At 44.0% G+C, this 14,219-nt stretch overlaps 1 protein-coding gene across 1 annotated transcript in view; it reads left to right on the top strand.

The window, feature by feature from the left end:
* Positions 1 to 14,219, top strand: part of LOC142290964 (cyclic nucleotide-binding domain-containing protein 2-like) — a 233,993-nt gene that overhangs the window by 673 nt on the left and 219,101 nt on the right. The window contains exons 3-4 of the mRNA XM_075335154.1: positions 2,083 to 2,245; positions 4,961 to 5,041. Of these exons, the coding sequence (XP_075191269.1) occupies positions 2,083 to 2,245; positions 4,961 to 5,041 (244 nt within the window). The remainder of the gene's footprint in view (positions 1 to 2,082; positions 2,246 to 4,960; positions 5,042 to 14,219) is intronic.

The raw sequence follows: 14,219 nt of genomic DNA, 5'->3' as shown, positions 1-14,219 counted from the left end.
ATTAAAACATAACTCCACGTCAAATTCCATGGCACCCAAATGCATCTCAAGGTTCAGGCCCTGGTCCAGGAAGCCATTATCTATCACCTATTTCCTTGAGATGGCTGGATTGTCATTGATTGTACCTTGCCCCCCCCCCCCCCCATCTCATTGTAGATTGTAAGCTCTCATGAGCAGGGTTGTCTTTTTTTTTTCCTCTGAAATTTTTGCCCATTTTTCTTTGCAAAATAGCTGTAGCCCCAGTGAGATTGGATGGAGGCATCTGTGAATGTCAATTTTTAAATATAGTCACAGATTCTCAAAGGGATAAGGTCTAGACTGTGACTGGGCCATGAAAATACATTAATATATTTTGATCTAAATCATTCCACTGTAACTCTTGCAGTATGATTAGGGTCCTGCTGGAAGGTGAACCTACACCCCAGTCTCAAATCTTTTGCAGCCTCTAACAGGTTTTCCTCTAGGATTGCCCTATAGTTAACTCTTTCCAGTTCCTCATCAACTTTGATCAGCTTCTCTGTTTGTGCTGAAGAAAAGCACCCCCACAGCATGATACAGCCACCACTATGTTTGATGGTGGGGATGCTGCTTTCATAGTGATGTGCAATGTTAATTTTTATGCCACACATTACATTTGGCATATTTTTAAAATATTTAGAAAACCATGTAACATTTCCTTCACATGTCACAAATACTTGCTACTTTAGTGTTGGTTTGTCACATAAAATCTCAATAAAATACTTTTAAGTTTGTGGGTGCAACATAAAAAATGTAGAAAAGTTCAAAGCACTACACATACTTATGTCTACTATTGACTCCTATTGTACAAAATGTATATTGAATTGTATATATTAATATAGCATATATTGCTGGTGTAATAATAATAATATTAGCAAATACCTCCAATTAGAAATGTTCTAAAGTTCTTCTGATTCACTATGTCATTACCTCATGTTCAGGGCATTGCAGGACCTTAGTTATCCATGGTTACGACAACAAGTAACTAACACACTGTGTGACTAAATGCGTGGTCGTAACCATGGTTACCTAAGTTCCTGCAATGTCCTGAACATGAGGTAAGTGATATAGTGAATCAGGAGAACTATATTACATTTCTAATTAGAGGTATTTCTAATATTATTAATATTACACCTACTAAATACAGTATTGGGATAGGACCTTTGAGATGGGAATAATCCTTTAATAAGTATGAGTGTGAACGTGCTACCGGTGCGTGTGAAAACGGACACCACACGTACCGGAGACACGAAGGTGTGAAGGAGGCCTATGCAATCGGATTTGTGAACAGCACATTATAGACAACATTAAGATAAGTAGAATAATGAAAGGGTTTGTTGGAAAATATTCAGTATAACTTGTACTTTATTCATTTAAATCCATGGTGTTTAAATATGAGTACAAGGGGGAGTCCAGCTTAGTCACTGACCTCTAAAGGGTGCTTTACACACTGCGACATCGTTAGCGATGTGACAGGTCAGATCGCAGATAAGATTTGCTGAGATCGCACATAGGTCAAATTTTGTAGCGCCGGTCACATGTGCGATCTGACGTGTTACATCGCTAACAAGATCGCTAGGAATGTCGCAGCGTGTAAAGCACCCTTATCTCTGTATGTCAGTCATACAAGGAAGGACCGCCCACTTGAATCATATGAATTCAAACACCATGGATTTCAGTGAATAAAATACGAGTTTTTCTTGCAAAATTAATTATCAATCTGATCATCCTCTCCTGATCCTGCAAATCATACACCATTCTCAAAATGACAGTTTTAGTTTAAGGCCCGAGACACACTTGTGTGTCACTCATGTGAGGACTGCATCACACATTACGGCTGGCCGCTCTCCAGACAGGAGCTAGTCACTTGCATATATTTTTGTGCAGCTGACCCTCTCCTCTCAGGAGAGCCGGCAGCTGGTCCAGGCGGTGCGATCAGATCCTCACGCAAGTGTGACTCCGGCCTAAAGTTGCTGATATCAAGGCAGTCTCCAATCTGGATTTGCTAATATAGATGAATAATTTCTATACTAGTAACGTTTCATGGTGTTCATGTTTATACAGATATGAATCAAAAACTTTAGTTATTAAACAAGGACAAGTTCCATGTGAGTGTTATATAATATTATCTGGACGGTTAGAAGCATCAACAGAGGAATCGGCTTCAAAGAAACAAAGTTCATCATCTTCCATGTTATATGAAGTTGAAGAAGGAGATTTCGTTGGGGTAACTATGGTTTAACATTTTTATTTGTATGATAACTGTTAATAGTTTAAAACTTTAGAATTTACTATGGGGAAGGAGAGTTTGTACTTCTTGATGAAAATGTGCAATTTCTGTGTATTTATGCTCCAAAAATGCACCATTGCAGCGAAAAATAGCTGTAACAGGCCACAAACTAAATTTGTTGTGTTACACGTCGTGGCTCTCCTGTTGCAAGGAATGAGGTCGTCCCCCATTCCTTGTCTGCCACGAGCCCTCCTGCTCAGCAGTGCCAAAGGTCAGTTGCCTCCTCAGAGACCTAGCAGAAGGGTGACACCTAGTGGTTCTCCCCTTGCAAGGAATGGAGCGGTCTCCCATCCCTTGCCTGCCACAAACTCTCCTGCTCAGCATCACAGATGCTCTGGGAGGTTGCGCAGTGTGCAAAGAATAGATGCTCAGGGAAGCAGCAAGACTTCCCATGTCTCTGCACATTGTGAAACCGAGGATCCCGCCTTTATGACCCAGAGGCAGGAAGATGAGCATGTGCTCCACGTGACGTCTTCTGATTCGCTCACTGATATCACACGGCCCCATGACGAGGCTGGTGATGTACTGAATCCTGACTGGCTGGGCCAGGACGTCACGAACCCTGATTGGGTCACGCCCGTCTCGCGCCCGCCCTTGGGTGGAGCTACACCTCCTTAAAAGCTCCCCCTGCCATCATGGCGGTGCGCGACCGTCCTTCTATGTTTGGATGTCTGGCAGCGTGCTGCCATGCCACTGCTCAGGCACTATTGTCTTTTGTGGGCTTTGCCCTTGCTGCTCAGGCAGCACCTGGTTTGCAGGTCTTGCCCCTGCCTTGCTGCTCCGGCAGTATCCAGTTTAGCAGGCTGTGTTCCTGTCCCAGGTGAGCTCCTCGAGTCTCTGTCGGACTCACTTGGTTTCTGAAGCACACGTGCGTGGGCACCTCTGTGCTACCCCCTGACCATATTCCTGTGACTCCCGCTGGCACACGTGTGTAGGCACCTCTGTGCGTCCCCGTGCAACAGGTACACCGTACGAGAAGCCCCGAGCCATACAACCCTCACGGGTTAGGGCGGACCGGTGTACATAGATCGTCTGTGACGTTCCAGACGATCACTAGCAGCAACCCGCTCACTCTTTCCTGACCATAGCAGCGGTCCCTTACACCGCACAGTGGACCTTGACCAGCGGAAGCTGTCCATTTCCCATCTTGGCACGCTTCCCCGGGTCCCCCTCGTAACAGTTGTGTATTGGGAGCGTATTTTGACCAACAGAAAAATATTGTCTCCTACATTTTAGCAACAAAAAAAAGTCTAAAAGAATGCTTGTAATTCTGGCTGTGAATCTAGCCTTACTGAGACTGTCCCATAGTCTTTGAGCGTTACTTTAAAGTAACCTGATAGCTGAAAGTCAGACATAAAGGTCACTTGTTTTACAATTCTTAATTTTTTTAATGATCAATTATTTTATACTTCAAACTAATTAGTCTCCGAGAAACAAAAATTAGCCTCCCCCCAAAATTATGGACACAGTGGAAAATTAAAATCAATGAAGGTCATGAGTAACATATGCCTATAGGTCAGATATTCGAGCATTTACTGTGATATGTACATTAATGATAATAATCATTACAATATCCTGTACCCCCTTTTTCATCCTCCAGTTTTTATGGCCTAGGGCCTAGGCTATAAACTTTGAATGTTTTAGATTTTTTTTTTTAGCCTTTCATCATTTTCTTCTCACTTTTTTCTTTTTTAGCCTGACTTTTTTTCTTTTAACATTATGTATTTATCTAATTACCATAGGTACTTGTCAGCCTTATACATACAATTATCTGTTCTGTCCATGGTACATGAGGATAGAATACATCGGCTGCAGAATTATTAGTTTACACATTGTATCACAAAGTTTCTCAGATTTTACCTGACTCTATATGTGGCACCCCTGTGGTCTGGTTGCCACAGTAGCACTGTCCTCCTCACAGGGAGTAATGTTATGCCTGGAAGCAAAAAGGGAGTCCCCACGCTAGGTAGCTACAGCAGTCAACACTTTCCTGACTCCAGACCAGAAGGGGGAGCTCAAGAACCCAGTTTAAGGGGAGCTTCCCTATACATTCTGGCCTGGGGGAGGGGTCAGAAACAGGGAAGAGCAGAGCAGATCAGAATCAAGCAGACAGTCTCTGGAGAAAGAGCCTGGGAGCGGAGCAGTGACAGACCTCACCCCAGAGCAGAGCGCTAGAGACAGGACGCCGGAGTCTTTGGTTGTTTGGGTACTGAAGTCCCGACAGCTAAATCTGGAGGGCAGGAGACTGCATGTTTGGTTTACGTTCTATCCAGCCATGTATTTTCAATTGTCTGTACAATGTGAAAAAGTAGTGTAAATAATATATATAATTTGTCCACTGGCGCTACTAACAATATACTGTACACCTATTTGTATTGCCTGCAGCCGAATAGTATTCTCATTCCATCGGAGAATTGCAAGAAATATGTACTGCATTTAAAACACTATTTGGGCGCAAAATGAAAATACAGTCTAATATACCGTAATGTTATACACATAAAGCATAACACATAAACATAACACCAAGGATTAGCCAACCTGTTTACAGATAGTAAGTGTTGGTTGGTGATGGTATCCAAAGTTTGTATTCTCCCTTAATGTAAACAATCTTTCGGATTAATTTAGTGGTTTTTTTTTCTTTTTTGTTTGCAGGATATTGGCCTTGTTACTAATGAAAGACTTATATCATTTGTTTGTAAATCAGAGGTGGAACTGCTGGTGATTAGCAAAGAGGTAATCAAACATTTTGGAACTACACAGATTATGTCAGTCTGATGTTTTTCTTATACATCCAGAATTTCAGTAGATACAGAAATTTCTACTCTGTGCATATTACCAGAAAGGTTAGCATTAGCAATTTACCTCTTGAGTAGTGATGGGCAGACCTGAAGATACACAGGATCGGTAGGTCCAACCGGGTTTGCAAAAAAAACCTGGGTCGGACCTGGAATTCATTCTGGATCTCTGTCCGGAAGCTTTTCTCAATATACAGTCATATGAAAAAGTTTGGGCACCCCTATTAATGTTAACCTTTTTTCTTTATAACAATTTGGGTTTTTGCAACAGCTATTTCAGTTTCATATATCTAATAACTGATGGACTGAGTAATATTTCTGGATTGAAATGAGGTTTATTGTACTAACAGAAAATGTGCAATCCGCATTTAAACAACATTTGACTGGTGCAAAAGTATGGGCACCCTTATCAATTTCTTGATTTGAACACTCCTAACTACTTTTTACTGACTTACTAAAGCACTAAATTGGTTTTGTAACCTCATTGAGCTTTGAACGTCATAGACAGGTGTATCCAATCATGAGAAAAGGTATTTAAGGTGGCCACTTGCAAGTTGTTCTCCTATTTGAATCTCCTATGAAGAGTGGCATCATGGGCTCCTCAAAACAACTCACAAATGATCTGAAAATAAAGATTATTCAACATAGTTGTTCAGGGGAAGGTACAAAACGTTGTCTCAGAGATTTAAACTGTCAGTTTCCACTGTGAGGAACATAGTAAGGAAATGGAAGAACACAGGTACAGTTCTTGTTATGCCCAGAAGTGGCAGGCCAAGAAAAATATCAGAAAGGCAGAGAAGAAGAATGGTGAGAACAATGAAGGAAAATCCACAGACCACCTCCAAAGACCTGCAGCATCATCTTGCTGTAGATGGTGTCAATGCGCATCGGTCAACAATAGGAGAAGCTGTATGGGAGAGTGATGTGAAAGAAACCGTTTCTGCAAGCACGTCACAAACAGAGTCACCTGAGGTATGCAAAAGCACATTTGGACAAGCCAGTTATATTTTGGAAGAAGGTCCTGTGGACTGATGAAACAAAGATTGAGTTGTTTGGTCTTACAAAAAGGCGTTATGCATGGAGGCAAAAAAACTCGGCATTCAAAGAAAAGCACTTGCTACCCATAGTAAAATATGGTGGAGGTTCCATCATGCTTTGGGGCTGTGTGGCCAATGCCGGCATCGGGAATCTTGTTAAGGTTGAGGGTTGCATGGATTCAACTCAGTATCAGCAGATTCTTGACAATAATGTGCAAGAATCAGTGACGAAGTTGAAGTTACGCAGGGGATAGATATTTCAGTAAGACAATGATCCAAAACACCGCTCCAAATCTACTCAGGAATTCATGCAGAGGAACAATTACAATGTTCTGGAATGGCCATCCCAGTCCCCAGACCTGAATATCATTGAAAATCTGTGGGATGAAGCGTGCTGTCCATGCTCGACGACCATCAAACTTAACTGAACTGGAATTGTTTTGTAAACAGGAATGGTCAAATATACCTTCATCCATGATCCAGGAACTCATTAAAAGCTACAGGAAGTGACTAGAGGCTGTTATTTTTGCAAAAGGAGGATCTGCAAAATATTAATGTCACTTTTATGTTGAGGTGCCCATACTTTTGCACCGGTCAAATTTTGTTTAAATGCGGATTGCACATTTTCTGTTAGTACAATAAATCTCATTTCAATCCAGAAATATTACTCAGTTCATCAGTTATTAGATATATGAAACTGAAATAGCTGTTGCAAAAACCCAAATTGTTATAAAGAAAAAAGGTTAACATTAATAGGGGTGCCCAAACTTTTTCATATGACTGTAGGTCTATGGTGACCCGAATCAGGCATTTAAAAATGGTGGTAGAAGGGATAGGAGGGATTGGTCAAGTGCTTTATACTTATCCATCTCCATGCAGCTGTACACTACTTCTGGGTCCACTCACTCTACTTACGGGGTCGCTCATTAGTCTTCATACATATGCAGTGCTTCCCCCACCCAGCAGCAGTCCCTATGTCTCTGATTGGTTGGAGTCAGACACATCCCCAGCCTGTGTGATAGCTTGTCTGACTGCAACCAATCACAGGTGCTGTTTGCGTCTAGATTCTACAAATAAACAAATAAATAAAAAAAATTGGTGTAGGGTCCCCCCATATCATGATACATAGCACAGATAAAGCATATGGCTACAAGCTGCAGCCGCCAGCTGTGCGCTTATCTTGGCTATGTTTCAAATTAGGAGAAGTGCTTGCGGCTTTTTTTATTAAAAAAATAAATAATTTAAAAAAATGGCGTATGGTCCTCCTCAATTTTGATTCCCAGCCATGGTAAAGCCCTACAGCTGTGAGCTGGTATTCTCAGGCTTGGGAGACCCATGGTTATTGGGCCCCACAGCCTAAAAATATCATCCATTAGAATATTAGATGCTACAATCCCGGAACTTTACCCAGCTCTTCCCAATTGCTCTGGTGCTGTGGCAATCAGAGAAATAAGGGGATAATAATAGAGACCACCTTTTATTACTAGTCTGTAAGTAAAAAAAAGAAACATCCTTTATTTGAAATAAAATATGAAAAAACCTCACCCTCTTTCATCTCTTTATTAACCCCCAAAAACACCCAGCTCGGATGTAATCCACATGAGGTCCCATGATAATTCCAGCTCTGCTATATCTGAAGTGACAGCACACAGGCATAGAACATGACCGCCCGATGTGAGCTTCAGGCAGAGAATGAGCTGCAGCGATGGGTGATGACGTTACTCAGGTTATTTGCACTCACTGCTGGAGGCTCCCATGGTCCCCCACCTGTTACCACAGGTAACCTAACCTCATTAAACTGAGTGACTTCACCTCAGGTAGGGACCCAAGGTGAGGAAACATAAAATACTTGTACAAGCAGACAAAAAAAATTTAATAACTGCAAGCAAGGGTACACTCCTTATAACCTTACTGAAATAAAAGATAGGTGTAGGGAATAGAGTTGAGCGTGGTTCGCGGTTCGTGGTTCTCCAGTTCGCGGCGCGAGTGATTTTGGGGGTTGTTCTAGATCGAACTAGAACTCGAGCTTTTTTGCAAAAGCTCAATAGTTCTAGATACATTCGAGAACGGTTCTAGCAGCAAAAAACCCAGCTAATTCCTAGCTGGCTTTCCGCTGTAATAGTGTAAGTCACTCTTACTCACACTATTATGACATTTCAGTGTATAGTGTGTGGGAACAGCACATTCAGATCACTGCTGTTTGGATAATGGCGATCGCCATTTTTTTTTTTTTCCTTGTCTTCCTTCCCTAAGCGCGCGCGTGTAGTGGGGCGGGCCAGCATGTCAGCCAATCCCAGACACACACACAGCTAAGTGGACTATTAGCCAGAGAAGCAACGGCATGTGTGATAGGATGTCCATGTCACATGTCCCTGCATTATAAAAACGAGTATCTGCCCGTCCGGACACGATTATCTCTTCTGCGTCCTTGGTGTCAGTCATCACTGGCGCAGCTCCTATCGCCGATACAGCTGTATACGCTCCATACACAGCGCTAGACAGCATAGGGATAGCACTTTCTATCAGTCCTTTTAAGGGCTCATACCGGCAGGGTCAAAGCCATAGGTGACAGGTCCTGAAAACAGAGTTTAACAGCTACACAAGATGACAGCGTCTGTGTAGCTAAGGTCAGGGATTTCCTCGCTGCATTTCCCCATTAGGAGGGATAGAAAGGAAGGCTTCCTTTTCTCTACCCAGAGACCCACAATCCTGCCACTGTACCCTCCTGCCCTTTGCACACTCCAACTCATTATAACTAAGCCATTATACTAGCAAACACTGAGTGAACTTAGTGGCATCCTAAACGTGGCTATTGGACTTCTGTATAGTCCCAGTAGTGCAAAGATATTTGCAGCACGTCTGCCTGCATTGCACACTCAAACTCATTGTTACTAAGCCATTATACTAGCAAACACTGAGTGAACTTAGTGGCATCCTAAACGTGGCTATTGGAATTCTGTGTAGTCCCAGTAGTGCAAAGATATTTGCAGCACGTCTGCCTGCATTGCACACTCATTATAACTAAGCCATTATACTAGCAAACACTGAGTGAACTTAGTGGCATCCTAAACGTGGCTATTGGACTTCTGTATAGTCCCAGTAGTGCAAAGATATTTGCAGCACGTCTGGCTGTATTGCACACTCATACTCATTATAACTAAGCCATTATACTAGCAAACACTGAGTGAACTTAGTGGCATCCTAAACGTGACTATTGGACTTCTGTATTGTCCCAGTAGTGCAAAGATATTTGCAGCACGTCTGCCTGCGTTGCACACTCAAACTCATTGTTACTAAGCCATTATACTAGCAAACACTGAGTGAACTTAGTGGCATCCTAAACGTGTCTATTGGAATTCTGTATAGTCCCAGTAGTGCAAAGATATTTGCAGCACGTCTGGCTGCATTGCACACTCAAACTCATTATATCTAAGCCATTATACTAGCAAACACTGAGTGAACTTAGTGGCATCCTAAACGTGGCTATTGGACTTCTGTATAGTCCCAGTAGTGCAAAGATATTTGCAGCACGTCTGGCTGCATTGCACACTCAAACTCATTATAACTAAGCCATTATACTAGCAAACACTGAGTGAACTTAGTGGCATCCTAAACGTGGCTATTGGACTTCTGTATAGTCCCAGTAGTGCAAAGATATTTGCAGCACGTCTGCCTGCATTGCACACTCAAACTCATTATAACTAAGCCATTATACTAGCAAACACTGAGTGAACTTAGTGGCATCCTAAACGTGGCTATTGGAATTCTGTATAGTCCCAGTAGTGTAAAGATATTTGCAGCACGTCTGCCTGCATTGCACACTCAAACTCATTATAACTAAGCCATTATACTAGCAAACACTGAGTGAACTTAGTGGCATCCTAAACGTGACGATTGGAATTCTGTATAGTCCCAGTAGTGGAAAGATATTTGCAGCACGTCTGGCTGCATTGCACACTCAAACTCATTATAAGTAAGCCATTATACTAGCAAACACTGAGTGAACTTAGTGGCATCCTAAACGTGGCTATTGGACTTCTGTATAGTCCCAGTAGTGCAAAGATATTTGCAGCATGTCTGGCTGCATTGCACACTCAAACTCATTATAAGTAAGCCATTATACTAGCAAACACTGAGTGAACTTAGTGGCATCCTAAACGTGGCTATTGGAATTCTGTGTAGTCCCAGTAGTGCAAAGATATTTGCAGCACGTCTGCCTGCATTGCACACTCCAACTCATTGTTACTAAGCCATTATACTAGCAAACACTGAGTGAACTTAGTGGCATCCTAAACGTGGCTATTGGACTTCTGTATAGTCCCAGTAGTGCAAAGATATTTGCAGCACGTCTGCCTGCATTGCACACTCAAACTCATTGTTGCTAAGCCATTATACTAGCAAACACTGAGTGAACTTAGTGGCATCCTAAACGTGGCTATTGGACTTCTGTATAGTCCCAGTAGTGCAAAGATATTTGCAGCACGTCTGGCTGCATTGCACACTCAAACTCATTATAACTAAGCCATTATACTAGCAAACACTGAGTGAACTTAGTGTTATCCTAAACGTGGCTATTGGACGTGTGTATAGTCCCAGTAGTGCAAAGATATTTGCAGCACGTCTGGCTTCATTGTACACTCAAACTCATTATAACTAAGCCATTATACTAGCAAACACTGAGTGAACTTAGTGGCATCCTAAACGTGGCTATTGGACTTCTGTATAGTCCCAGTAGTGCAAAGATATTTGCAGCACGTCTGGCTGCATTGCACACTCAAACTCATTATAACTAAGCCAATTATACTAGTAAACACTGAGTGAACTTAGTGGCATCCTAAACGTGGCTATTGGACTTCTGTATAGTCCCAGTAGTACAAAGATATTTGCAGCACGTCTGGCTGCATTTCACATTCAAACTCATTGTTACTAAGCCATTATACTAGCAATCACTGAGTGAACTTAGTGGCATCCTAAACGTGGCTATTGGACTTCTGTATAGTCCCAGTAGTGCAAAGATAGTTGCAGCACGTCTGGCTGCATTGCACACTCAAACTCATTATAACTAAGCCATTATACTAGCAATTTTTGCTGCCAGTTTAAGGGCCGTAGTTGCATTGTCAGGGATATTTATTCTTTATTATTCTGCTGTTAATAAAGCTAGACCACCGGTGCAATCTACACCACCTCTCAATTTTTACTACCACATTTTCAGTGCACAATCTTGTCGCAATCAACATGAGTGGCACAATGACAGATGCTGGTGGAAAGGGGAAGAGGCGTGGTGGAAAAGGAAAAAAAGGGTTTGTCCGTGGGGAAGGTGGCAAAGCTCCATTATCATCTGCTGAAGATAGACCATCTACCAGCAAAAGTAAGATGTCTACTACTTACCGTGGACAATCCGATGTGCTCCCTTTTTTACGGACACGAACAACAGGAACAAAGGTAGATGATGGCCAAAAAAGGAAAATGCTTGAATGGATCTCAAGTGGTCCAACAAGTGCCCTCTCAGCCACCTCAACTACCGCATCCAAAAAACACCAGTCCTCTGAGTTGTCATCCCAATCAAACTTGCTTTCTCCCAGCTCTGAAGTCTCCATCAGCCCTGCACAGTATGGTGGAACTGAGATGGCTGAGTCTGCAGAGCTGTTCAATCACACTTTAGCCTGGGAATCTGAGGTCTGCTCCCAAGCTACAGTGAGTACAGACCAGGAAATGGTCTGCAGTGATGCCCAGAACCTTTGTGCCTGATTCAGGCCGTGAGGACGAAGTTTCTGAGCATAATGTTGACCCTTTGTCACAAACTGTAGCACCTGTGGTTATAGACAATGAGGAACATACTGATGACGATGAGACGCAGATACCAGATTGTGATGACAACTTAAATATTCGGTCAGGGCAAGAAGAGGCTCGGTCTGAGGGGGAGGGGAGTGCAAACACAACAATTGATGATGAAGTTCTAGATACCACCTACTGTCAACCCCCAGTCAGGCACTTGAGGAGGTCAACAGAGGCGGTGGAGGAGGATGCAACCGACGACGAAGTTACCTTGCGCCTTCCTGGACAGAGTCGGAGCACTGGTAGCACGTCTACAACTGCATCATCAGCCACCACTCTGCCTCTGAGCACTAGTCGGGGGGGCTCAGCAGGTCGCATGCCCTCTAAGCCTTGCCTAGCCTGGTCCTTTTTTGACATAGAAAAAGATCGCCCAAATTATGTGATGTGTAAAATTTGTCGTGATTCTGTTAGTAGAGGTCAAAACCTCAGCAGTTTGACAACTTCTTCCATGAATCGTCACATGAATAAATATCATAGGTCCCAGTGGGAAGTTCACCGTGCTGCAATGCGGCCTAGCGGAGCGAACCATCCACGGCCTGCCCCTTCCAGTGCATCCGCGCGCTTTTCATCTTCTAGGACTGTGGGGACAGCTGTCACACCTGGTTTTCCACGCACAACTTCAACCACTGTAACCGCAACAGGCACTTTGCTTGGTAGGTCGTCAGTTGGTTTGGAAGGGGAAACAAGTGAGTGTGTACAGCTCTCTCAGACATCGATAGCACCAACGTTGGATGAAGGCAACATCATGTCTCCACCTGCACTTTCCTCACAAACCTGCATTTTTCCAGGGACACCCTACTCAACACCGTCTACACACAGCAGCCAGATCTCTGTCCCTCAGATGTGGTCAAATAAAAGGCCATTTCCTGCGACCTATGACAAAGCTAAGAGGTTGACTCTATCCCTCTGTAAGCTCTTGGCTGCCAAAATGCTGCCTTTCCGCCTAGTGGACACACAGGATTTTAGAGACCTTATGTCTGTCGCTGTGCCCCAGTACCAGATGCCTAGTCGCCACTACTTCTCTAAGAAAGGTGTGCCCGCGCTACACCAGCATGTCGCACACAACATCACCGCTTCCTTGAGAAACTCTGTGTGTGAACGGGTGCATTTCACCACCGATACTTGGACCAGTAAGCATGGACAGGGACGTTACATGTCGCTGACTGGGCACTGGGTAACTATGGTGATAGATGGTGAAGGGTCTGCTGCACAAGTCTTGCCATCCCCACGACTTGTGTGTCAATCCTCTGTCTGTCCAAGTTCCGCCACTGCTTCTGCCTCCTCCACCTCATCTGTGTCCTCCACCTCCGCCCCAAGCCTGCCTGGTCAGGCCACCAGCGTTCTCACTGCGCAGAAGGAATCACGCACCCCTCATTACTATGCTGGCAGCAGAGCGCAACGGCATCAGGCGGTCTTTAGCTTGACATGTCTTGGGAATAGGAGTCACACAGCTGAGGAGTTGTGGTCAGCTCTGCGGTCCGAGTTTAATAAATGGTTGTCTCCACTCAACCTGCAGCCTGGTAAGGCCGTGTGCGACAATGCTGCAAACCTGGGTGCGGCCCTTCGCCTGGGCAAGGTGACACACGTGCCTTGTATGGCTCACGTGTTGAACCTTGTTGTCCAGCAATTTTTAACACACTATCCCGGCCTAGATGGCCTTCTGAACAGGGCACGAAAACTGTCTGCTCACTTCCGCCGTTCAACCGCCGCAGCTGAGCGACTTGCATCGCTCCAGAAGTCTTTCGGCCTGCCGGTTCATCGCCTGAAATGCGATGTGGTGACACGCTGGAATTCGACTCTCCACATGTTACAGCGACTGTGGCAGCACCGCCGAGCCCTGGTGCAATACGTCATGACGTATAGCCTGGGCCAACGAGATGCAGAGGTGGGGCAGATCACCCTGATGGAGTGGTCTCAGATCAAGGACCTATGCACCCTTCTGCACAGTTTCGACATGGCGACGAATATGTTTAGCGCTGACAATGCCATTATCAGCATGACAATTCCAGTCATTTACATGCTGGAGCACACGCTAAACACTATTCGGAGTCAGGGGGTGGGACAACAGGACGGGGAGGAACTACAGGAGGATTCATATGCGCAAGACACAACAACATCACCAAGGTCCAGACGTTCATCATCACCAACGCGGCAGGCATGGGACCATGGGGGACAGGGATCAACAAGGGCGCATAGTAGCAGGCGAAATGTTGAGGAAGGTGCAGGAGAACATGAAGAAATGGA

The sequence above is a fragment of the Anomaloglossus baeobatrachus genome, chromosome 1 (assembly GCF_048569485.1).
Source record: "Anomaloglossus baeobatrachus isolate aAnoBae1 chromosome 1, aAnoBae1.hap1, whole genome shotgun sequence".
NCBI classification, from domain to species: domain Eukaryota; kingdom Metazoa; phylum Chordata; class Amphibia; order Anura; family Aromobatidae; genus Anomaloglossus; species Anomaloglossus baeobatrachus.
Note: the sequence above shows the minus strand (reverse complement) of the source record. Positions and strands in the feature narration are given on the sequence as shown.